Source organism: Vulpes vulpes, chromosome 14 (assembly GCF_048418805.1).
Source record: "Vulpes vulpes isolate BD-2025 chromosome 14, VulVul3, whole genome shotgun sequence".
In the NCBI taxonomy this organism is placed as follows: domain Eukaryota; kingdom Metazoa; phylum Chordata; class Mammalia; order Carnivora; family Canidae; genus Vulpes; species Vulpes vulpes.
Window position 1 is genome coordinate 90,115,351 of NC_132793.1, and position 26,266 is coordinate 90,141,616.

Consider the following 26,266-nt stretch of genomic DNA (forward strand, 5'->3'; position numbering starts at 1 on the left):
GATTGATTGATTGATTGATTGATTGATTGATGAGAGAGAGATAAGCAGAAAGGGAGGGAGAGAGAAAGGGAGAGAATCTCCAGCAGACTACATGCTGAGCACTAAGCCCAAAGCAAGGGTGCATCTCGCAACTCTGAGATTGTGACCTGAACTGAAACCAAGAGTCCAATGCTCACCTGACTGAGCCACCCAGGCACCCCAAGAATTTAATTTTTATTAAGAATGATTACACAGTGGGATTACCTTTTAGTCATGTGTTAACTTAAAGTACTAAACCCTTGTATGTAGCTGAGAACTAAGACTAATTTTTATGTGCAAGGATATTTAAGATGCATTTTTCATTCTCTGAAACTTGTATAAAACCTCAAGTCCCAGTGGAGGCTCTTTAAGGATGCCTGCTATTGCTTAGGTATTTGGAACTCCTCCATGTTCAAGGAGGCTTCAGGCCCCTGTCCTGCCATTAACATTTTAGATGACAAGGGAGGGCAAATGGGCCTTAGGTTTTCATACCCTGCTGCTAATCAGTGGCCCTTGAAGCTCTGAAGGTGCTCGGCTTCCAGCCTTTCCTTCCTGCATGTTGCTTCTTAGAGGCCCTCTCTTTAGCTGGGGTGCTTGAGAATCTTGCCCCACTTGGTGGGAGTTGGGTTCTCTCACCTGCCTTCTTCACCCATGACCAAAAAAGGTATAAATCATCCTTACTTGTGATGAACACTGCCATAAGTCTTTGTATCTGAAGTGACTGGTAGCAATAACTCCATTCTTTATTTTGCATCCTCAGACTCAGGAAAGAGACTTAGTTCCAGCTCCTGACCAGCCCTCCTCACTCTAGCAAGGAGGGAAGAGTCGGGAGAGGCAGAGAAGAAAAGAGTGTGATAAATAGATAAATGCCAACAACTGTGCAAAGCGAAACTTGCAAGGAGCTACGAGGGAAAGAAAAGGACTGTGCTCTGAGCATGAAAAAGAGGCAGGGAATCTGATTAAGAAGATCCCACAGGCTTTCAAGAAGAGGTGGCACTTGAGATGGGCCTCAGAGGGTTTCCAGAAACACTCAGAAAGCAGAGGATGAAGAAGGCAGTTTAGGATAGGGCAGCAAGAGCAAAGGCAGCGAGTTGGGGCATCCTGGGACCTGTCTGGCAAATAATGCTGGAGAGGTTGGTGGTATTAGATTACGTAAGGTGTTATGCACCCAGGCGTGGAGGTTATAATTTAGGTATGGAATGTTTTCAAGGCTTTTGAGCTGAAGGAGTGTTAGCAAAGCTGCCCGGACATTTCATTTCTGTGCGTCTTTGGTTTAAGCCAAGATGACTTTTATCTCAGTGGTTCCCAAACTTTAGCATTAGAACCATATTGGGTGGGGACAGGTAAAAAAAATCCCAATAACCCAAGTCTCATTCCCAATTCAGTCAGAATGTTTGGGGGGTGGGATCCAGGCATCAGTGATTTTCTCAAAAACCCAAAAAAAGTAATTTCACTGTGTAGCTAAGATTGGATACCACTGCTATGTCCTGTTACTTCTTTTTCTCATATATGAATCCCCAAAGCACTTGGCCTTTTTTCCTAAATATTTTCTTGTCACACTGTTGCCTTAAAATATGATTTTTCTTGGGACCCCTGTGTGGCTCAGTCAGTTAAGCATTGGCCTTCAGCTCAGGTCATGATCTGTGGGTCCTGGGATCGAGCCCCACGTTGGGCTCCCTGCCCAGAGGGGAGTCTACTTCTCCCTGTCCCTCTGCCCCTCCCCCCAGCTCATTCTCTCTGTCTCTCTCTGTCTCTCTCTCTCTCCCCTCTCTCCCCCACCCACTCCTTTATCCTCCCTCTCTCTCAATCTGTCCTCTCTCTCTCAAATACATAAATATTTTTAAAGGTATTATTTTTCTTGAACTTCTATAGCCAATGAGAACATAAATAAGTGCCTCCATTTGGTTCAATAGGATTGGAGGTTTATAGCATTTCGTTTTGATGGAGAACAGACAAATTCATAATACAGGGATCCTTTGTAACTGACCACCATGGCTTTCCAAACTGGAACTGAGACGGACCTCCAAGTCTCCTGAGCAGCCCAAACCACTGAGTTATGTCCAAACATGAAATTCAAGCATTTTAGCTGGAGTAGAGCTCATCTATGTGTCCATAAGAACCCAGACATCCAGGTTTCCTTGAGGATGTCACTCAGTCTGTCTATCTGTATAATGTTTCTAGAGTAATAACCTTAGAGATTAAGAAAATCAAAGTTCTTCTGCTAATTAAAAAGGAAATGGGTTTTGTAATACACCTGTATAAGGTTTCTATAAAATGAATTATTTTTAAGCCCTTGAAGAGAAAACAGAATATTTCTGTTACCTGGACAATTCCTTGAGTTGGACAACCTTATTTTCTTATGGCATCAGAAAAATGAGATAAAATTTTGGATTCTTCGATGCCACCAAGGATCATTGCCCCAAAAAGTCTTAAAGCAGAGGTAGTTCTAAGATTTGAAATTCTTGGGTGCATTTTAGGCACCTCTAAAGTCATGACCCCACCACGTTGCAGCACTTGGTGCTTCATTCTACCTTCCTGCAACTCTAAGGTTAGTTTGTAACAGGGATACATATTAACACTTTCCTGGGACTTTTAAAAATAAAGATTCAACCATGTGACTCAGCAATTCTAGGCTCTACCAAGTATCTTCCCAAGAGAAATGAAAACATGTCCACACAAGACTTGCATGTGAATGTTCGTAACAGCATTATTCATTATAGCCCACCCACCCCCACCCCCAAAAAACCCACTGGAAACAATCCAGATGTCCATCAACAGATGAATGGAGGGATGTCTGGGTGGCTCAGCTGTTGAGTGTCAGCCTTCAGTTCAGGGCGTGATCCCAGGTCTGGGGATTGAATCCCGCATTCGGCTCCCTGTGAGGAGTCTGCTTCTCCCTCTGCCTGTCTCTGCCTCTCTCTCTGTGTCTCTCATGAATAAATAAATAAAATCTTTAAAAAACAAACAAATAAATGGATAAACTAAGTATGGTACATGAAATACTATTCGACAATAATATAGCAACATGAGTGAACCTCAGAAACATTCAGCTAAGTGGGAAAAAAAGCCAGACACAAAAGGCTGCACATTGTATGATTCTATTAGTTTCTAGCAAAAGCAGGACTATGGAGATAGAAAGCAGATTGGTGAAGGCTGGGGGCAGGAGCAGAGATTGACCACCCTTGACAGGGAGGGAACTTTGACACCATGGAAATGTTCAGAAACTGCATGGGGGTGCTGGTGAGACAGCTGCAAAAATTTACTGAAGGTCATGGCACTGCATACTTAGGATGGGTACAGTTTTTGGTACGTAAATTATACCTCAATTAAGCTATTTAGAAAACTCTCAAAAACATTTTCCGAGTTTCTGTTTGATACCTAGTCCCACTTGAATATAAATTCCTGCCTTTGCTGAACCCTAAGGTTGGTGTAAAATTGGATTTTGAGGAGACTGAACATGGTGTGAGCATCTGTGAAAAAGCCAAATCCTGTATCTGTTGTAGATTGCTAGAATGCGGGAGACAGTCCCTGTGTGCTGGATTCTGATGCCCCCTAGAGACAGCCGGAAAGAGTCCATGCTTTTCCCTCTATGAAATGAAAGGGAATAATCAGTTGTGTATTTGCAAGGATTTTGTTTTTTGTTTTCCAGTTTGTCAGTAAGAGCTGAAAGTGGGGGGGGCGGGGGGGATATCCCTTCCTATCCCCATCATCTGGACTCCCAGCCCTCAACTCCCTTTGCCCCCAGCCTGGGAGAAGCCAAATAAGTACATTGCCTAGTGTTGTTGCTTTAGTAAGTGGTAGAGACTTCGTTCGGGCCCTGATCTTTGGATTCACAGATGTGATGCTCCAAACCCTGGCCCCAGGGTTGTCTTCTGTGCACCAGGCAAATCCCCAGCACTTTTGCTTTGTTTTGCTTTCATATCCTTCCTGTCCTTCATCAGAGCAGGTGGAGAGGTGGGTGGTTGTTGATAACTCAGAGGTAACACAGCCCCAAGCCGGGAGCTATCAGTAAAATATCTCACCTGAGTGTGTAGTATGTACTAAGTATTCAGAATGTCAATACAGATAATATACAGATATACTTAAGGAAATGATCGACTGCTTCCAACCTACTTCTTTTGCTCTACATTTTGTCAGGTGGGTCCCACCCAAGCACAAAAACAAACTTATTTTGCCATACTAAGAAGGCTGGTAGTCAGGATACCGATATCTATAAAACCCAGGCATCTGTGTATGCTACAGAAAAATAAACAACTTAATTTTTTAAAATATTCCTTGAATGTAAAGGCAGTAAGCTTAAAAACGATTAGGAAATGACATGTGCTGAGTAATTGACTTACATAGTCATTTTCTTAGGAAACAATGAAAAGGTGTGTGTGTGTGTGTGTGTGTGTGTGTGTGTGTGTGTGTAAAACGTGCAGACAAGTCTCTGCCTTTTACCATCTCTTGCCACCCAGTCATGGAAGGGGAATTAGGGGAGAGCCAGGCCCAACCTAGGGATGGAAAAACAAGAGCAATATTGACAGACAGCTTATGAATAGCTTGGTTATTATTTTGATGAGGGTTTTATTTTTATTTTTCTGTCGCTCACAGAGGCTCCATAATGCCTGGGTTTTATTGATGTTGGTATCCTGGCTCCAGGCCTTCTCAGTGTTGTAAAAAATGTTTGTGTTTACTGTAAAAAAAATAATCTTGCTTTTCAAAGTGATTAATCACACACACAGAATTTCAGTGGGCCTGCCATTCATTTATCAAATTCCTGATTTATAATTCATGCTTCCTTCCATGGGGAGAAGCATGTTTTGTTCAGAAGGTATTTCCAGTGTGGTTTCTGTTTCCTGCCAGTGAAATTAGTTTACTAAAAAGAAGCCTCATCCTATGTTGAGACAGAAGTGTGACCTAGTTAATTGGCCTTTACTTCCAGCCTGGAGGTTTCTGCACTAGCAAGGAGGTTTTGTCCCACGGGGCTAGCTGAGGATACAGGGAGCAGCAAGACACACTGGGGTTGGTATTGGCTCTTGAGAGCTGAAAAGTACTCATGGACAAGAATGGGCCTACATAGAGGCATCTGTTTCTAGCTGCAAACCCCACCTTCACTTGTATGACTATCTGGATCACCCGGCATTAGCTTCAGCCTGGCCCTGGGGAGTAGATGTGGGTGGCTCTAAGGGATAGCAGAGCTCACCTTGCCATGTCCCAGCACTTCCCACCTGTACACATGGCCTTGCACTGCATATCCCAAGACTAGATCGATTTGGACAATGTCTTGTGTTCTGTTTCCAGTGAATATATGTCAGGGAATGAGTGCTTCCTAAGAAGAAGATAGTACTGACTTGGGGGTTTTTGCCACCTCGTCCAATGGCCTTGAATGTGTCGTGGACATTCGTGTCGTGGACACCTGAGGACCCACCTCAGGGTGGGTTAGCAAGGAGCCTAACTTGATTTAAGAGATCCTACCTTTGGACTCACTTGGCTCACAGAACCCTGGAGGCAGAGCTCTTGCTCCCACCCCGTGGATAGGGCCCAGTGCCTGCGGAGGGGTTAGGCTCAGGCTCAGATTGGACAGAGTCCACCGCACCTCTGTTGACTCCTCCCAGGCATTAAGGTCTTGGATTCCTAAAACGAACGGGAAGTTCACATGTTTGTACCCCTTACTGTCCTATGAGTGTGTGTTCATGCCCCCAGCCCCCAGGCCTATGAGGAAACTGGATGGCTACACAAAGTACTAAGGGAACTGCCTATGGCTACGTGACTCATTAATGGCATTTGTAGTCCTGGATCCTTGTCTCTGAACTCCCTCGTGAATGTGTCACAAGTCTGCTTTGGCAACATCATCACCATAATTTTTGCTTCCTTCTTAATGAGACTCAAGCTGAGGATTGACTGGGCAGGTAAAGGTCCTGGTATGAGTATATGTGAGGAACCCCATCAGGTGTCTGCTCATGGACATAGCCTCCAGAGCACAGGATGCTTTGGACTTCTGTCCTGGCTATCCTGGCTTTGGAAAGAGGGCTGGATCCTTTCTTCTCTGCAGTTTGTGTGTTGGATTGTTAAGTGGATCTTAGAAACAGCTCAAAGTGCTGCACCGATTCCTAGACTCAGTTTTGTATAAAGTGCTTGAATGAGCAGAATTAACCCGAGGCTGGGGACCAGGAGGGGGAGAGAAAGGATTCAAGGTCCATGGGGAGCAGACCTCTAATCACTGAAGACTTGTATGGGCAGCATGGCACTGCCTACCTGGTTTCCCCAGGGACTTAAAGAAAGAGGGATGTAGCCTGGATCTTTCCCTGGATCCCTAAGCTGTAGCTGTCTACTATCTCACCTCCCAGACAATGGATTTCTCTCTGGGTAGCCAGAGATAGCTGTTGCTGGTTCTGGCTGTCCTTCAACTTTCCTTCACTTGCAGGTGGAGCTGGTGCTTCTTTGTCTACCCCCTCAGGGCAGGACTCATATCTCACTTGGTCATGGTTGGACCTCCAACCCCTTGTTGGTGCTCAACACCTGTTATACAAGTGCTTCTCTGAGTGTGATCCCAGTACCAGCAGTGTCAGCCTCATCTAGGTGCGTGTCAGCAATGCAGATTCTTGGCCCACCCAGACCTACTAACAAGATAGTCTGGGAGTGGGGACCAGCACTCCAAAAACAAGTCTTATACAAGCTAACCTAATGTTAGTCACTGAGTTACTGTTGCCTGAATGGGTGGCCAAGGAGGACTGTCTTGGAGGGGGGCTGTTTCTCCTCCCCCACCTGGTCTAGAGGCTGTGGCTGTGGCTTTTCAGGATGGGGTGGATCTGGAGAAGGGAGCAGCTCCCTGGGCTGGTCTATCACTGAGTGTGTCTCCCTGTCCCATTCTCTCTCCTAGCCCATCATATGCTGCTTATAGCACGGATGGGATTTACCCCCAAGGATAATGGCAGGCTTGCTACAGCAAATATGTAAGCTGTTCCGGTTGAGTAGTCGAGCATATCTGCTCTCCCGTGGACTGATTTCAAGTGCATTATACACACTCTTCTCAGAGAAAAATACCCAACGGCATTTCTCCGGAATGATTCCAGGTCTACCCTCTGGTGTGAGAAGCATTATTTGTGGGTAATAGAAGTCTGAAAATTAATTAGCATCTTATCGATTTCACTCTGTTGTCCTTGAATCATTTTGCTATTGTTAACAGTAACCATCTAGCCTGACAACCTGTTAATAACTAAATCTCTTATGGGCAGGAGCAGTGTGTTCTAGAGCCACGTGTGGATGAGGACCTATGTGGGACAGCCAGCAGGCAGGAGGGAATGCTGGGAAAGGGCAGGGGTGCTCATGGTAATTTTTGTGCTTCTAGGAACTACTCCTTCTACGTCCTCGACAACCAGAACTTGCAGCAGCTTTGGGATTGGGACCACCGTAACCTGACCATCAAAGCTGGGAAAATGTATTTTGCTTTCAATCCCAAATTGTGCGTCTCCGAAATTTACCGCATGGAAGAAGTGACGGGGACCAAAGGACGCCAGAGCAAAGGAGACATAAATACCAGAAACAATGGAGAGCGAGCCTCCTGTGAGTGGACCCAATGGCCATGATCAAGCAGACCCTCCTTCAATCTAGAATGGTGGCTCTACTTATAGGCCCCTCCTCGTGAAATGGGGAGGGGAACACAAGGCCTTACCCAGCACTCTGCTCCTGTGTGTGTCTCTTTGGACTCAGCAGTGGGGCAGATTCGTGACAGATTCATATTTGTAAATTATCTTTTGCAGGTGCAGAAGCGTGCTAAACATTGACAGATAGATTCCTACCCAGATTTTACCCACGTGCTCATGGAACACAGGGTTAAATGTCTTTTAATGCACAGGAGTACAGTAAGATTATTATTTCTTTGAGATTATTTTTCAAGGAAGAGCTGGTCCCCTCCTCCACTGCCAGGGAGCAAGCTCGACTCAGTCTCCCGCAGTTTAGGGGGAAGCCTGAGGGCAGAGGGGACCTAGCTACAAGCCCAGCACAGTGGCCACGGGTTCCCTGTCTCCCTTGGCCTCCTCCTTGCTCCCACTCCAACACGGAAAAGATGGAGAGAGCCTACCTCCCTGAACTGATACTGCTTTTTATATTTAGAACAACATAATTATAACTTTGCCATGGTTATATGACTTCTACCTTAAGGTCTCGTAGCTGAGATACAACAGTACATCTTTCATCTAACCCTGTATATCAAACTGCTTTTAAAAATGTTGTGGTTCTATTTGGCTGGATAGAGTTATAAAAGGAAATTGTCTTTCTGCCATTGGCTTTTAATAAGGGAAGGATATTTGAAAAAAAAATAGAGTAATTTATATGATCAGAAGTGATTTGTGCACATGCGCATACACATAGGTACCCACACATGCATGAGGGGAGGGCTTGGGAAACCATTAGCATTTGTTTGGTTAGTTTCCCTGGTGTCTGGATTTACCTGGTAGACACTCAGCTCTGGAAGAGCTTTTAGAGGGAAGAAGCCTGACACGAAGCTACGTGGCATGTTGGCCACCAGCACCTTCTCCCCAAAATGCCCACCCAGCCCATGCTGTCCCCCTGCTCCAACAGTAGCAGAGTTAATATGCCTGAGCATTTTCAGAAGTGTTTCCTACTCTGGGTCCTACTTCCTACAGCCGGTCTGACCTGTCAGATTGTGAATATGGTAGCCATTTATTTTCCTCTGAAAACAGAATCCCATTTTCTCTTTTAATAACACATTAGCAGGAGCTACAGTTATTTTCTAACCTGAGATCAGCACATTTTGCCCCACTGACTTCTTAGTTTTCACTGCCTTTAGCCTCTGTATCACCTGCTGAGTGTGTGTCAGGATTCAAGCAAATAGAGGAAGAAAAGGACAGTCCATTAGGGAGCTTTCAGGTCTCCATGAAGGTTAGGCAGTCAGCAATGCTGCCCTGGGTCTCATGGTCCTTTGAATCTGGCCAGATGTACCAGACGGGGCCTGGGGTGAGTCCCTGCCATCCTCCTCTAGCAACTTCCAGACAGAGCACAGGAGGCTTGGCCAAGTGGCATTGTTCTTGGCAATGCCTAATTCATTTTCCATTGTGTGTCAGCCCCAGCTGGAGGCCTTCAAGGAGCATCCTTGTCCTTCCAGGCTGATAACCAAGTTCAGATGGAGAAAAGTGCCCCCCCCCCCCCCCCCGTGGCACACCTGGTCTGTTAGCCTGTCTTGGCTGGTTCCACAGAACCAGATGGACATCCACAACCACAGGACAGGTGCTATCACAGCACAGAAGATGCAGCCTAGCCTAGAGGCTAATCCTCACCTTCCCTGATCCCCTGGGTAGCCCATGTCTTGGGGATCAGCAGAAAGACCCAGTGCCTTGCTCAAGTAGGCAATCCTTTCCTGTCAAGATAGGAGTCATAGATTCAGGTCCTGGGTGACCAAGTGTGCTAAGACAAAGGGACAAGCTCCTTATGGCCCCGTGTGGTAAAGTGTCTGGGTCCTCAATGGAAATAAGAGAGCCAAACTGAGGAGTCCAGGAGGGGACTTAGCACGTACGGACAGCTTTGCAGATGAGGTTAAATAGCGCAGGGCAGGTGACATGTAAGACATGTAGAGGAAGAGGACCTTGATCTTTGTCACAGATACTGCTTTGTACTGCAGGTGAAAGCGACGTCCTGCACTTCACCTCTACGACCACATGGAAGAATCGCATCATCATCACGTGGCACCGTTACCGGCCCCCTGACTACAGGGACCTCATCAGCTTTACTGTCTACTACAAGGAAGCGTGAGTTTCTGTGCTCAGTGGTATCCTGTGGGTGGGGACGCCTGTGCTTCACCCTCAGTCCTCCCTCCCCAGCTGTCACAGGACATCTGTCACTGTGGTGACAACCACAACATCACAGTGTACAGTGTTAGCTTGAGGCCTTTCACTCTTTGTTTCTTTTTCTTTTTTTTTTGAAGATTTTATTTATTTATTAGAGAGAGAGAGAGAGCATAAGCAGGGGGGAGGGGCAGAGGGAGAGGGTGAAGCAGACTCCCCACTGAACAGAAAGCCCAACGCAGGGCTCCATCCCAGGACCCAGAGATCACGACCTGAGCTGAAGGCAGATGCTTAACTGACTGAGCCACCCAGGCACGTGAGGTCTTTCATTCTTCAGCGGGTCATTAGAAGGGTTTGAATAAAATAATTCCAAAAAGAAAAGCTTGTGTTTTAGAGAATTAGGTTAGTCCAGACATCCATAAAGTGGAATACAGAATGTGCCCACTAACCCCAAGAACTCTAGCTTCCCTAGGAGTAACCCCCAGACAGATCTGTCATTTTATTCCTCTCCATAAGCCCTTCCCAAAACCTGCTCCTCTGCTCTAGGTTATGAGCCCTCTGAACCAGGGAAGGAAAAATGGAGGGAGACTGACCTTCATGTTTTGAACCTTTCATGATTTCTCCCAAAATCTGCTGGGGGCTTTTCTTGTGCCTACAGGTGATATCCACCTGCCTCAGCAGCCATCGCTTCCTCCAGAGGGCAGCTCTTTGGTCTCTCTCTTCCTTTCTTTGCCTCCTTATCCATGTAGTTCCCCCAGTCTCATTAATCACCCTCCTTAACCACCTCCAATTGTGATGCTGTAGGTCTCTTTCCCCAGTGGTTGGCTTCCCCAGAGCTAGAACCAGAGCCACCAATGGCAGTATCTGGTCCCCTTGCCCCTGCCATAGCCAGGACCCTGGGAAGGGTCATAGGAGTAAAAAAAAGCAGGTCTCAGGATTATTGGGTGCTCAGTGTGTTTCTGTGTGGGAGTCATTCATGGTCTTCTGTTATGATGACAGGGAGGGCCATGTTAACATCTGTTTCAGAAGCAAGCGGCTCGGGTCTGTCCGACCCTTTCATATGATTGATGGAGAACCCCTACCCGCCCAAGTATGTGTGCAAAATATTCTCTCTTTGATGCTTCCACCAGTGCTTTGGCATTTTCACCTGGTAATCTCACCAGAGTCAATGTTAGTTTCATAGACAATCTGGAAGCTAAATACTTGAATATCATAAAATACTTAAGCAATCACAATTGTTTGCGAGCCATTGAGATTTTGAAAGCTCTATGTTGGAAGCTGTTCTTCTGTAGCAAAAGTCCTTTCTCCCCAAAAGTTTTATTCTTCCTCAGTAGCTAATGTTTGCATTAAATTATTATGCTTATTTTGTTCTTAATGGTGAAAAATGCCACAATTGGAAAAGAGAAAAATAGCATTTGCTTGTATGCTTAAGGAGCCGTGTTTTCAATCCCAGCAACAATTAGAATTTATTTTTCTTGAGGCAGAGTATGCAGTTCTACAGTGTGTTTGTAAATGTGGTGAAACCTGGGGTCCAGTTGCTTAATTTTATCCTTCTGTACAAATCTAATTGACCATGTATTTCTAATTCCCATTATAGAAAGTGTGACGGGACGCCTGGGTAGCTCAGCAATTGAGTGTTTGCCTTTGACTCAGGGCATGATCCTGGGGTCTGGGATCAAGTCCCACATTGGGCTCCTGCAGAGAGCCTGCTTCTGCCTCTGCTTATGTCTCTGCCTCTTTCTCTCTGTGTCTCATGAGTACCTAAATAAAATATTTTTTTAAAAATAGAAAGTGTGATGTGCTTCGCCCTTGGGAAAGGTTTCTGAGAGTTTTGATGTCAGAGACCTAAAACTTTCTCTGAGTTTCACCCACTGTCTTGCAGACCTTTTAAAAACGTCACGGAGTATGATGGGCAGGATGCCTGTGGCTCCAACAGCTGGAATATGGTAGATGTGGACCTCCCTCCCAACAAGGACGTCGAGCCTGGCATTTTACTGCATGGACTGAAGCCCTGGACGCAGTATGCGGTTTATGTCAAGGCGGTGACCCTCACCATGGTGGAGAATGACCACATCCGTGGGGCTAAGAGTGAAATCTTGTACATTCGCACCAATGCTTCAGGTATCCGCACACCGCCCATCCCATATTCAAGCTCACCATGCTTGCTTATGACAAGTGTAGGCAGAGGGCCAGCAACCCATGTGCCTGTTGTTTCTCTTGAACCTGAACCAGTCTGCTTTTTATGTATCTTTCTTACCAATAACTAATGCTCTGTCATACTATTTTTCTCAGTCCCAATACCCTGGGCTCTCCTGGGCCATTTTCTGACCCATCTCCTATCATCTGTCTGCCCTGCACCAGTGAGCCCAGGTCCTCCAGGAGGTTGGGGTGGTTTTTTTTGGAGGACCCCTCCAGGATACAGCCCCCTATTTTATTTTCATAGTTGAACCTCCAGGAGCTGAAATCATGCTAAGTTCGTGTCCCATTTACCTCATGTGGCTACTTGGTTTTCCATCTTCATTCTTAGGGACAGGGGTTCCAAGAAGGTAGACAGAATTTGGAAATGTCAGACAGAGTATGTATGTTGTGGACATTCCAGATATTCACTGGTAAAAGTGTTCCTCTTTCTGTCTCTGTCTTCATTTTCTAAACCACCTAATTTTTCTCAACCCCAGAGTCTGGAACTAATGAAAGCAGACGTTTCTGTGTATTAGCTAAGTATATGAAAACCAGCTTAGAGGTAGGAAAATGCACATCATTTCTTTTTTTTTTTAATAAATTTATTTTTATTGGTGTTCAGTTTACCAACATACAGAATAACACCCAGTGCTCATCCCATCAAGTGCCCCGCTCAGTGCCCGTCACCCATTCAACCCCACTCCCCGCCCTCCTCCCCTTCCACCACCCCTAGTTCGTTTCCCAGAGTTAGGAGTCTTTATGATCTGTCTCCCTTTCTGATATTTCCCACACATTTCTTTTCCCTTTCCTTATATTCCCTTTCACTATTATTTATATTCCCCAAATGAATGAGAACATACACTGTTTGTCCTTCTCCAATTGACTTACTTCACTCAGCATAATACCCTCCAGTTCCATCCACGTTGAAGCAAATGGTGGGTATTTGTTGTTTCTAATGGCTGAGTACTATTCCATTGTATACATAAACCACATCTTCTTTATCATTCATCTTTCGATGGACACCGAGGCTCCTTCCACAGTTTGGCTATTGTGGACATTGCTGCTAGAAACATCGGGGTGCATGTGTCCTGGCGTTTCACTGCATCTGAATCTTTGGGGTAAACCCCCAACAGTGCAATTGCTGGGTCGTAGGGCAGGTCTATTTTTAACTCTTTGAGGAACCTCCACACAGTTTTCCAGAGTGGCTGCACCAGTTCACATTCCCACCAACAGTGTAAGAGGGTTCCCTTTTCTCCGCATCCTCTCCAACATTTGTTGTTTCCTGCCTTGTTAATTTTCCCCATTCTCACTGGTGTGAGGTGGTATCTCATTGTGGTTTTGATTTGTATTTCCCTGATGGCAAGTGATGCAGAGCATTTTCTCATGCACATCATTTCTAAAGACAATGATAAATATCCTTGGATGATAGGGGTTTTTAAAGAATACCCTTAAGGTAGCACAAAACAAGTTTAAATGGTGGAGAGGGTAAAGAAAAAGTGTTTATGGGGAAAACCTTTGGCTCCTGCATGCCTGCTTCTTCCTCCCTTCCTCCATCTCAGGGATCCCATAAGTAGTCACAATCATGTCACAGATCCTAAAGTGTTTATAGAAGTAAATCTGGCACAGGCTTCTGATCCTGGATGTGGGTAGTATAGCAGAGGCTCAAAGGGAACAAAACAAGTTATGCTTCCTAAGGTTTGGAAGTAAATTATTGTTGCCAGCTCAGGAAAAAATACGAATCTTTCCTTATTATGACAAATTCTTTTTTTTTTCTTTTTTTTTTTTTTTTCTTTTTTTTTTTAAGATCCATTCAGGGGCACCTGGGTGGCTCAGTGGTTGAGTGTCTGCCTTTCCTTTGGCTCAGGTTGTGATCCCAAGGTCCTGGGATTAAGTCCCATATCAGGCTCCATGCTGGAAGCCTGCTTCTTCCTCTGCCTGTGTCTCTTCCTCTCTCTTTGTGTCTCTCAGGAATAAATAAATAAAGTCTTTAAAAATAATAAAATAAAGATTAATTCATTTACTTTAGAGAGAGAGTGAGCTGGGGGAGAGGGACAGAGAGGGAGAGAGAGAGTCCTCAAGCAGACTCCCCACCAAACAGAGCCCAATGTGGGGCTCCATCCCAGGATCCTGAGACCATGACCTGAGCTAAAATCCAGAGTCAGCTGCCCAACTGACTAAGCCACTCAAGCGCCCCTTATTATATGATGAATTCTTAAACCCATTTCCCTTCCCCAAAGATGGAAAACTAAGCACCATACAAATTGGGCCAGTTCCCTACATTTTGGCCCCTGTCCTTTCAAGTGGCAGAAAGAGAGGAAGGCCCAGTAAGTCCTCTGCTTCAGCTTTTTTGTGATACTTAGACTTGAAACATCGAGGGGTACGCTATTTATTCTTGAGATATTGACTTTGGAAATCTGAAAGTGGCTGAGCATCCCGTGGTTATGTTTTTCCTGAAAAATCTGGCATTAGTCACAACTTCTTCCTAAGCATCACTCCAAACAGGTGTTCAGAATCTTGTGTATGATATTATGGGCCTTAAAGTACCCTCAAGCTCTTTGCCCTTTGAAATTTTACAAGTGGCTTGGATGGCCATGTTGTGTAAGTGATCTACAGTAAAGAGGTCTCTTTACTCTTTACTTTGGAAAACCCACGAAAATCAGCGTTTTCTTGTGAACCCAAGGAAAATACGATTTCGCTGGTCCTGAGATGTGATTGCCCTTTATACATAAGGCAGCTCTGGGTTTGGGTTTGGGAGGCAGTAGTACATAAAGCTTGACCAGATTATTATGCTTTATCTGTAAATCAGTATTCTTTGGCTGCTAACAGAGTCTATTGCTTGCAGCCAAGGCTCTGTGTATGCTTGGGTTTGTGGACTGCTTTTCCTAGTCCTGCCTCATTCATTCTGTGAATGAATGAGGGGATCATGACCTGAGCCAAAGGCAGATGCTCAACCACTGAACCACCTAAGTGCCCCTAAATTAACACGATTTCAAAGAAAGATTTACTTGTCATCTCATGGATCTATGTTCACTGTGTCCTCACCCAGGTCATGCCTGTGGCTTCTTGTTGGTTTGCTACGACTACCTGCCAGCCTGGGTTTGGGGTTCATTCCATGTTCTGAAATGTCCTCTGTCGCTCTCTCCAGTTCCTTCCATTCCCCTGGATGTTCTTTCTGCGTCAAACTCCTCTTCTCAGCTCATTGTGAAGTGGAACCCACCCTCTCTGCCCAACGGTAACCTCAGTTACTACATCGTGAGGTGGCAGCGGCAGCCCCAGGACAGTTACCTTTACCGCCACAACTACTGCTCCAAAGGTGAGTGGGAAGGATAGAGGCGAGGGGGCTTGGGACCAAACCCCAGCATCCAAATGGATCCAGGCCCCAATGTAACATGCAGCCCCTTGACAGTGCAAGTCCCTTGTCAGAACTCGGCTACATTCTCCACCGAGTGTGCTGGTGGCGACCCCTTTTCCTCCCCAGCACATACAACCTATTGATTTCTATTCCTGCTGGGCTTGTCTTTCCTGAGTAGATAAAATCCCCATCAGGAAGTATGCTGATGGCACCATTGATGTCGAAGAGGTGACAGAGAATCCCAAGACCGAAGTATGTGGTGGAGAGAAGGGGCCTTGCTGTGCCTGCCCCAAAACCGAGGCCGAGAAGCAGGCTGAGAAGGAGGAGGCCGAGTACCGCAAAGTGTTCGAGAATTTCCTGCACAACTCCATCTTCGTGCCCAGGTACCACTGCCATTTGAGAACATCTCCAGGCTGCTGGTCCTCAGGCAGGTTCCGTTGGAACCTCCTCCTCAGGAGGGTTTATAGGTCAGCAGCCTCCTGGCAGAACCTGTGGCCATCAGGGGAAGGACCAACAAAACAAGGTATCAGCTTGGTTGAGTGAAGTAGGGGCCGTGGAAGCCGGTTAGCCCTGACGGAGGGGCCGCCCCAGCCACACAGCCTCCCGCAGAGGCAGGTGGACTCTCAGCTGTGGGGACAGGGAAGTGAAACTTGGAGAGGCTCACACCCTCAGACACCAGTGAATGGAGGGCCCTTTCTGTCCATCGCACCACTCTTCCCTGCTGCCTCTCAAAGCCAGGTTGGGAAGTGAAGCCAGAGTGAGTTTTGGAAGTGCCCCAACCTCCAAGCACAACCAGGTGCCACAGGCATCCCTGACACACACGTTTGAGGAGCAGCGTAGAGGACAGCCTTTCAGGGTAAAGCAGTCTCTGTCCCCAGGAATCCATCTGTTCCCCTGCCCCGGTCCCCATTTCCACTAAGTGAGGACAAAAGTGGAGGAAGGTAAATATGCAAAGCCGCACTATTCACAGTAGCCAAAGCTGGGAGCAACCCACGTGTCCATCAGTAGATGAATGGATAGGCAAAATATGATCTATCCACGCAATGGAATATTACCCAACCATGAAAAGGAATGAGATTCTGACAAGGGGCACAACTTGGATGGACCTTGAAAACATTATGCTAAGTGAAAGAAGCCAGATACAAAAGGAGCAGATATTATAGGATTCCACACATATGAGGCATCTACTAGAGGCCAATTTGTGACAGAAGGTGCATTCGAGGTTTCCAGGGGCTAGGGGGCTGGGAGGGAGAAATGGGGAGTTTGGCTTTAATGAGTCCAAGACCTTCTGTTTGAGGCAATGAAAGATTTTGGAAACAGTGGTGATGGTGATTACATCATGAATATAATCAATGCCACTGAATTATACACTTGAAAATGGCCAAAATGGCAAGATGTGGGTATTTTTTTTATTCAAAAATTTTATTTTACCACAATAAGAAATGGTTTAAAAAAAACATGGAGGGGAGTCCAGCAGGGTAGCCCTGCAATGTCTGGGGAAGGAGATGGAAACAGAGTGGTGGTCCTTGTTTCCTTTTTCCTCCTGAAAGATTATAGTGTGGCGTTTACAAACAGCCTCTTGCCTGAAACGTGAGCAGAGGAACTGGACTCTGTTGCATCTACATGCTGCTGGCTCCTACGGCGTCCCAGCCACCTGCCCACTGCCCAGCATGTTCTATGATCACTGTCCTTCCTGCCCCTGCCCCTGAGAGGCACCAGAAGTCTGTAGCTTCTTTTTATTCTGTAATAACTTTGCCCTTAAAGGCTTACTTAGACTGTAACAACGAATGGCTTTTAAAGTGATTTTTTTCCCATCAAGTGACCTTTCTGATATTTGTGTAATAGTCAAAGATAGCCATTGTACTTTGAAAAGTCCATAAGAAGTGAAGACCTCTTAGAGTTGCAAGCATTCTTTTCAGAACATAGCTCTTCGTTGCTTAGTGCCTTTCTGCCCCTTTTCTCCTCTCTAGGAGTGTGAAGGTGTGAGAGCCCACCATAGGTCCTCCCCACCTGCTCCACTGGAGACATCTCCTTATAGGGCTGCAGATCAAGTGTTAGTCTAGATTGTGTGTCATGTGTGGTTCCAAGAATAAGAGCATTTGAGGAGCTCAAAGATGTGTAAAAACTAGAATTCAGGCTTAGTGACTTCTCTAACAGCCTAATTAGTTAATGAACCATTTGGGACTTGGCCTTCCTTTGGACACACCAGTGGCACACACATGGGCCATTTTCCCCATGTCAGCAGGGACTCAGCTAGAGCTTCTCCCTATGGACAGATGCAGGTGAGTTTAGAGTGTCCCAAATAGGCTGGGCAGGAGTTGTCTGTTTATTTTCCAGCAAAAGCTGTCGGCTGCATTGCTATCTTGTCCCACCGACCTGCCAGAAGTTCAGATTGTGAGTCCAGGCTTTGGAAAAGTTTTGCAAAAGGGCCCCAAGCTTTCAGTTTGTAGTTACAAAGCAGTACCTTTCTTTCTCATCAGATGGGGAACACAAGATCGGGCAATGTAAAGGCAGAGCTGTGGCTGACACAGATATTATTAATGCATTGTGTTCGTGTTGGTGAATTCAAAATAAGCTTCCTCTCATGCCAAATTACCCCTGACGAATGCATGCATCCACCCCTTTGGCCCGGACATTCTCTCTCCTAAGATAAGTCTGACCTGCTATTCAGTCTTTTCATAGGATGAATATAAATACCACATTTGCCCACGGTGAGCAGCCACAATTTATACAAACTTCATATTGTTTTTTTTAATGCCTTTTACTGAGGATGTGAATCTCACATCCACACAATTTGCAACACAATTTTGATAGAAGGAGTGTCTAAGTGGCAGAATGATTGAATCATAAAGGAAGGTTTTCTGTTTTACAACTAAACTATCCCAAGACGATTTTTATTTCTTTCAATTCATTCTAAGAACAATTTGTTTGGGGGCTCAAACCAGTCAAGTTTGGTATGTTAAATATTGTCCAACATGTCCCACATGGTTTGAAATAGAATGGAAACTAGAGTTGGTAGTGAATATCTTTTATTGACCACAGCCTTTATTTTTTATTATTTATTTATTTAAATTTTATTTAAATTTCATTAATTAACATATAATGGATTATTGGCTTCAGAGGTAGAATTCAGTGATTCATCAGTCTTGTCTAACACCCAGTGCTCATTTCATCATGTGCCTTCCTTAATGCTCATCACCCAATTACCCCATCCCCCACCCGCCTCCCCTCCAGCAACCTTCAGTTTGTTTCCTATGATTAAGACTCTCTTATGGTGGGGCACCTGGGTGACTCAGTGGTTGAGCATCTGCCTTTGTCTCGGGTCGTGATCCTGGGGTCCTGAGATCAACTCCCACATTGGGCTCCCCAAGAGAGCCTGCTTCTCCCTCTACCTATGTTTCTGCCTCTCTCTCTTCATGTCTTTCATGAATAAATAAATAAAATCTTTTAAGAAAAAAGTTTCTTACAGTTTATCTGCCTCTCTGATTTTGTGTTGTTTTATTTTTTCCTCTTTTCCCCTATAATCCTCTGTTTTGTTTCTTAAATTCCACAAATGAGTGAAATCATTTGATACTTGTCTTTCTCTGATTGACTTATTTCACTTAGCATAATATCCTCAAGTTCTATCCACGTCATTGCAAATGGCAAAATTTCATTTTTTGACAGCTGAGTAGTATTCCGTTGTATGTATATACCACATCTTCTTTATCCATCCATCTGTCGGTGGGCATCTGGGTTCTTTCCATAGTTTGACTGTTGTGGACATTGCTGATATAAACATTGGGGTGCAGGTGCCCCTTTGGATCATTACATCTGTATCTTTGGGGTAAATACCCACTAATTGCTTTAGTGGGTCATAGGGTAGCTCTACTTTCAACTTTTTGAGGAACCTCTACACTGTTTTCCAGAGTGGCTACACTAGCTTGCTTTCCTACCAACAGTGTGAGAGGGTTCCCCTCTCTCTGCATCCTCACCAACATCTGTCATTTCCTGACTTGTTAATTTTAGCCATTCTGACTGGTGTGACATGGTATCTCATTGTGGTTTTGATTAGTATTTCCCTGATGCCAAGTGATGTTGAGCATTTTTTCATGTGTCTGTTTAGCCTTTATTTTTTAAATCACATAGTTGGGTTTAAGTAACTGAAATGTTGACACATGTTGAAGATTCAAAGGTTTTTCTGATGGAGTAAGTTGTGTCATGGAGTGGGAATAGGGAAAGCTCTCAGTGATACTTGCTATTGGTCATACCACTTGGAAATGTGACTATTTACAGAAATCATGGGCATGCCATTCTGCTTGTCCCATATCTTATGTTCCTGTTGTTGTCCCATGTGGCCTACCTCTGCCCAGTCCCTAAATTGGTGTCATCAGTAATAGTTGTAATCCCAGGTAAATGGCGATGGGCTTCAGGAAGGGTTTAGGCAGAGTATTATTTTGCAGTGGATTAAACCCAAGTTTTGTGTTGGTTTTATGTGTTGCACTGATTTTGAAAAGAAGGCAGGACATTTGTTCTGGTAGGTGTCAAAAAGATCTCCATAGCAATAAATGTAATTCCTTGTGTCCTTCTGTTCCAAGATTGATTGATGTGCAGTGTGTGAGGATAGAAAATTATCAGTCTCCTAACTTATTTCCTAACCTTTCCTCCCCCAATATTATGAAAGCGAATTCAGTGGGGCCATTAGCACATGGCCTTTCCCTGTGGTTCTCTATCTGGTGGAATGAGCATATATGGGTTGAGTGCTTCATGTTTTTGGTTAGGACCCAATGGGTCACTGCACAAAAGTGGTGACAGCATTTTCTGCAGGGGAATCCACAGGCTGGGCAGCCTGGGGAGCTCAAGCCCCCTGCTTTTCCCTTCCAGGTCTGTCACGTCCAAGCAAATAAGGACCCACAGGAAACCTGCTGAGTGTCAGCTGAACCACAAATGGCTTCCCAGGTGCCCTAATTCCCTGTGGGACTTCTCTTTCTCCCGTAAGCAATAACTGATGAGCATTCCCATTTTTTTTTTAATCTTTCTTCTTGCCATGAGATTTCAGTTTTCTTTTCCAGATGAACTTTTTTCTGCTTCCTTTCTACCCTTTGCCTGTGCACAGGATAAGTGATGCCCACTGACAGGCTCAGTGTGGAATGGGCAGTACCTCGGCTGCTGGTGGCCGGCCCAAGGCTGGCTGTTTGTCATCTGGGTGCTTACCCTCCTCCTCTGTTGCTGTTGGTTCCTGTAAATGCTAGGGGCTTGTTTTTAAGGTTCCTCAGGGGGAACCCAGAGCCCTTTTATCCCCACATCCCACAATAGCAGCTCTTGGAAGGAAGGGTCACCCCCTCCAGCTTCATGGACCGCATCATCTTCCCTTTTGGGCACAGACATTCTCTTTTCTCTTTTGCTGTCCTATTGCTTTTGTGGCTATTATCGAAAGCCCTAGTCAAGTCCATGACAGTGACTCCATCTCAGTCAATAGCAGGGCCTTGGAGAGGACACAGGAGGTCACTGCTGAGTGGGAGGCAAAGTCAGGCTGGAGAGACCTCCAGGAGTGTGAGAAATACAGACACTAGGGTCTCAGAGGAAGATGGGGCCAGTGGGAGCCCCAGAGGGAAGGGTCTGGGGGTCCAGGCAAGTGCTCTCTGCCTGGTATATTTCTTTCCTCAAAGGGGGTCAGAGAAACCACCAACCCCAGGCCTTTGAACCACCCACCCTGCCTCTACCACGTGCCTCGCCTCTCACCTCACCCATTAATAAATTTTAGTGTGACCAGCAGGTTGGTCATCTTCAATGCTTAGCTATGAGGCCAGTGGACTACATAGCATGGACATTCTGATGAAAGGGCCAAGCTGCTGCAGGGTCAGGGGTGACTGAAGCATTTGTTTGCCTCTTGATACAATCAAGGAACCTCTCTGGGAGCCAGGGGGCAGCTTGTGTGCTGATTCTGAGGTTTGCAGGGTAGAGAAAGGAATATAAATAATGAAGAAGGAAATCCCCATATAATGTGTTGGTTCTTATCCAGAGGGGCTGAATAGCTCCTTTCATCCAAAGTTCAGATTTTTCTTTCCTTTCCGTTACTCTAACCCAAGTCATAGAAGGGACAAAAGAGGTAGAGGCACTTACAAGCCAAGTTTCTCTCTTCCTTGCAGACCTGAAAGGAAACGTAGAGATGTTACACAAGTCACCAACACCACCATGTCCAGCCGAAGCAGGAACACCACGGTGGTGGACACCTATAATATCACAGACCCAGAAGAGCTCGAGACAGAATACCCTTTCTTTGAGAGCAGAGTGGATAACAAGGAGAGAACTGTAATCTCTAACCTCCGGCCTTTTACCCTGTACCGCATTGACATCCACAGCTGCAATCATGAGGCTGAGAAGCTGGGCTGCAGTGCCTCCAACTTTGTTTTTGCAAGAACCATGCCTGCAGGTAGGGTGTGATCCAGCAAACCCCACTCCTGACTTGCTCACAGCCCTGTGGAGAAGCTTGTGTTTTATGGACGCAGGGTCTGTCCTCCAGGACGATGACCCTTAGTCTCTGTTGTGCTTACTAAAGAACAAGTGGTCATCTCTAGGCAGCATGGTAGACCAACAGCCCAGGGAATGGAGTCCACTCATAATGACATCATTTCTAACCTAGTCTCTGCACAGAGTACTATAAGAGCAGGGAGGGAGCGCCCTTCTAGATTAACTCTCCTCCTACTTGGTGTCATTGTACATTCCCACGGCCCTGTTCCCCATTTGTGCACATGTAAATTTGCCTGGTCCCTCCTGAGTCCTTGGGTTCTGTGGAATCCATTAGCTGCCTTGACTCAGAGTGGTACCTTCACTCCTCAAGGTCAACTGCTTGTGTTGCCTTTGGTGCTGCCTCTTGGGTCTTCACCTTCCCCTTGGAAGTTAGAAGCTGCCATCCATCTTGGAAGTTGTTCACGCTGCCATCCATCTTCAGGGATGGGCCAACTGCCCATTCTCTTTCCTGCCTGAGGCAGCAGGAAGTAGAAGGAGTCCAGAAGAAGAGCCTAGAAGGGAGGCCTCCAGGGCACAATTCTGGCTGTCGCACGTGCATGTCTCAAGGCAGCTGTCAACTTCCCTTGCCTGAGTTTCCCAACTCATCTGGGAGAGACAGAAGCTAGCTCGTTGGCCAAAGCTTTCCCCAGCTATAACTTGCAGTGACTCTTGCTCACCACTTGGCTTACTGCTTTAAGCAGAAGCAAGAGAGCAAAGCACCCAGCCTCAGCTAGCATCTGCTGGAGGGAAAGGGTTGACAGTGGCCACTGGCTGGCTCTCAGCACCAGCTTCCCAGAGGCTTCCTCACAGGCCTGGCTTGGGGGCCGTCCCTCAGGCCTCCATCAAAGCTATGTCTGCCTCATGCAGATGCAGACCTGGAAGGGTCCGTGTCATGGCCTGGAAGCTTGCCACCACCACCTGTACTTACAAGGCACCTTTTCGATGCTGCTTGTGTTCAATGGCATCACATAATTTCCTTTCTCAAGTGGTAGAAGCCAAATACCAGAAATAAGTGACTCAGGCTGCCAGGATTTTCCTATTGTACTCTATAGCAGGCTTTTTTGATGGCGGGGGGTTGGGAGGTGTTGGGTAAGGTCCAAGGGGAAGGAAGGTATTGTGGCATCTTGAGACTTCTGGGTCGTTAGATTGCTCATATGCTAAACCCCCGTGCTATGTGTGAGCAGTTGGCTTTTGTAGAGTGTATGTGGTGACCGCGCTGGGCCCCTCATGCACAGAGATAATGCTCAGGTTAGCTCACCCCAAGGAACCTGAATCTCACTTTATCACTTGTTTAAATTGTTGCACAGAAGGAGCAGATGACATTCCTGGGCCAGTGACCTGGGAGTCAAGGCCTGAAAACTCCATCTTTTTAAAGTGGCCAGAACCTGAGAATCCCAATGGATTGATTCTAATGTATGAAATAAAATATGGATCCCAAATCGAGGTAAGACTGGGGCAGTGGTCCCCACCTGGCTGTGTTGCCATTATAATTGAGAGCATATGCCACAGCACAGTACAGACCACCTCCTGGTTAGCTGAGAACTTAACTTAAAATGAGGAGGTAAGTCAGTGAGGAGTTACATCTTTCTACCAGCTCTAAGGAAAATACTCAGTATGTGAGGAGAGGGGCTTGTTCTCACCCTTCAGAAACTATTTTGTTACATAAAATGATCTTTCAGCATGAGCTAGATTGGTCTTAAGAACTTTTCATCTTGCTGGAACTCTTTTTGATTACCAAATATATATATTTGGTTAGAACTTGGTTATGTTTACAGTTACTGGAAGATTGCCATTCAACAGTTGGTTTCTTCCCTGTTATTGCAAATCGGGATCACTGTTAGGTGGGACATGAGAGATTGGGTGGCAGGAGGCACCCATTTCTCACATGCTTCTGGGAAGTTGGCACTTATGTTTTATTTCCCCCAGGATCAGCGGGAATGTGTATCCAGACAGGAGTACAGGAAGTATGGAGGTGCCAAGCTTAACCGGCTCAACCCGGGGAACTATACAGCCCGGATCCAGGCCACTTCTCTCTCTGGGAATGGGTCGTGGACGGATCCTGTGTTCTTCTATGTCCCAGCCAAAAGTAAGGCATGGACAAGGAGTAGTTGGAAAACCCGAAAGCAGGTCGGGCTGGGATTGGGAAAGCCTGGGCTGTCGGGGCTCTCTCTGACTTTCTGATTTTCCATTGGAACCAAAGTTGGCCAAATTTCAGAAGGGTCACACTTCAGCCAGCACCTCATTTGGGAGCTCAAGCAAGGGAATGGCTTCATGGAGTTCCTACCTCATTTGGTGGGCAGGGAGAGGATCTGAGCCCCTTTTGAAGCAGTCAGCAGGAGGCCTTTGCTTGCAACTTGTTTTATGTCTGAAGCATTTTACAAAGTACTGAATTGACCATTCCAGCTCTTGTCCAATTAGCTGCTAGTCCGGGCTCAGATTTAGGGCTTAGAATCTTAAGGAGTGACAGAAACCTGGGAGCCATCTGGCCCAGCCTGTTCCAGGGCAGGAGTCCTTGTGACAGCATCTCAGACTGAGATGTCCCCTTTACTGTCTGTTGGTAAAATACAGATGTGCTTTTAAAGTACCAACATGCATTGAAAGTACACAGAGATTGGGCCATGTTGTGATTTCATGCTCAAACTGTTGACAAGACAAAATTCTTAGAAGGCCATACTCAGCAAGGATTTCAGATTTGGAAACTGAGTTTTATGAAATGTATGAGTACACCAAGAGCCCAGTGCTGGCTTGGCCAAGAAAGTAGAGTATTTTATTTGGTGACATAAATATTCCTTATTATTTCCATATTGAGTTTCTATTTCTTATTAGAAACCCAGTTTTTCAGATGATTTCAGGTTTGGATAATGGGATCAAATTTGGCATAACATTGTTCCTTACTGCCCCACGTGAAAGAGCAGCCCACCTTGCTTACTGATGCTAATTGTGGGTCCAGTGGGTAGTCCCCACATCCCTGGTCCCTCCTGGTGTCCACATCAGTGCTGTCCTGACCTGAGGTCTGAGTTTTTAAAATTCAGGATTCAGCCTATCTAGTGGTCTACCTGGTCAGTGCCTAACAGTCAAAGACAGGTATTTGAAAATCCTAAGAGTACAGATACCAAAGGAAGGATGGTGTGAATAGAATTACAGACCTGGAGGTAGCATTTTATGAGCCTGGCACTGGGCCTGAATTTAAGGGCAAATAGATAGCTTAGGCAGATAATTCTGAAATAGTCTGAATTCTCCATGGTCCACTAACCTGTTCTTACCAGGAGCCTATGCCAACCAGTCCAGTGCTAGAACCTTCACAGTGATGCCTAGAACCCTCTCCAGAGCAGTGGCTGGCCTTTTCCTTCTCTCCTCTCTGCATCCAACTCTTAGGACCAGAGCCTAGGTTAGTAGTGTAGTGTCAAGGCTGCAGTCTTTGAAATAGCCTTGGCTTCTCTTCAGACAGGGCATGTTCCCCCCCCCAACCACTGCTACCCTGTCTTTAACCCTGGGAGTGCTGGGATGCCACAGGGAAACCTGAGAGCCCCTCTGGTAGACTCTTTCCAGCAGAAGTTGGTACATACTGCAAGAAAATGAAATCTGTGTGCCTGCTTTGCTGTTGGGAGGTTTGTCCTTATGTCAGACAAGACGCTCTTGCCACAGCATCGTCTCTTTTCCTCCTGCTTAATCCTCAGAGGAGATGGAAGCTTTGCAAGCTTTCTGGCAACTGCTGTCCTTTTAGGAACCCTTCATGTGCTTGAATGCTATTAAACGACTCTTCAGACTTTTCTTCTCCAGACTAAATAATCTCCAGTCCTTTGGCCTTTTCTTTGTGCCCAGTCACAGAGACCAATTTTCTAGCCATTTAATCATTTTGCTCTTCTCTGGCTGTGTTCCAGTTTCTCCATGTCCCTGCTGAAATGTGAAACTCAGACAGAACATGGTACAACCTGACCAGTAGGCTAAGTGATGCAAATACAAAAAGTAGTCTTTGGGAAGAAGAACTAAAACTTGGCTGGCTTCCCAAAGGCAGTGATAACTTGAGAGTGTTTTCAAAAATTAGCAAAGGCAGGAGATGCATCCGTGTTGAGAGGGATCTGATGAAAATGTCCTTAATTTTAAAAATTAAAATAGCTTTACTAATCCATAAAGAGTAATAACAATGACAATGATTTTTAGTGGCAAAATAATCACTGATGTGTGTTACAATAGGTGTCACTGGGTCCCCAGTGAGTTTCATCACTTCTACGTAGACATCTCTTACTTGGGTGTCCCATGAGGACCTCACACTCTTGTGCTCAGAACTGAAACCACAGTTGGCGTCCTCATAGTATCTTTCTGTCCTTTGCTCCCAGAGTCACTCAGTGGTGCCATAATCCACACACAGAACCTTACAACCCCCCCCACACACACCTTTTCTTTCTCTCCAGCCACCATCTTTCATTCAAACCCCAGGCCCATTGAT

The 26,266-nt window shown here is 45.8% G+C and overlaps 1 protein-coding gene across 1 annotated transcript in view; it reads left to right on the forward strand.

The window, feature by feature from the left end:
* Positions 1-26,266, forward strand: part of IGF1R (insulin like growth factor 1 receptor) — a 296,482-nt gene that overhangs the window by 240,789 nt on the left and 29,427 nt on the right. The window contains exons 6-13 of the mRNA XM_026001628.2: positions 7,349-7,563; positions 9,638-9,764; positions 11,683-11,921; positions 15,124-15,291; positions 15,509-15,713; positions 21,459-21,742; positions 23,127-23,263; positions 23,746-23,905. Of these exons, the coding sequence (XP_025857413.1) occupies positions 7,349-7,563; positions 9,638-9,764; positions 11,683-11,921; positions 15,124-15,291; positions 15,509-15,713; positions 21,459-21,742; positions 23,127-23,263; positions 23,746-23,905 (1,535 nt within the window). The remainder of the gene's footprint in view (positions 1-7,348; positions 7,564-9,637; positions 9,765-11,682; positions 11,922-15,123; positions 15,292-15,508; positions 15,714-21,458; positions 21,743-23,126; positions 23,264-23,745; positions 23,906-26,266) is intronic.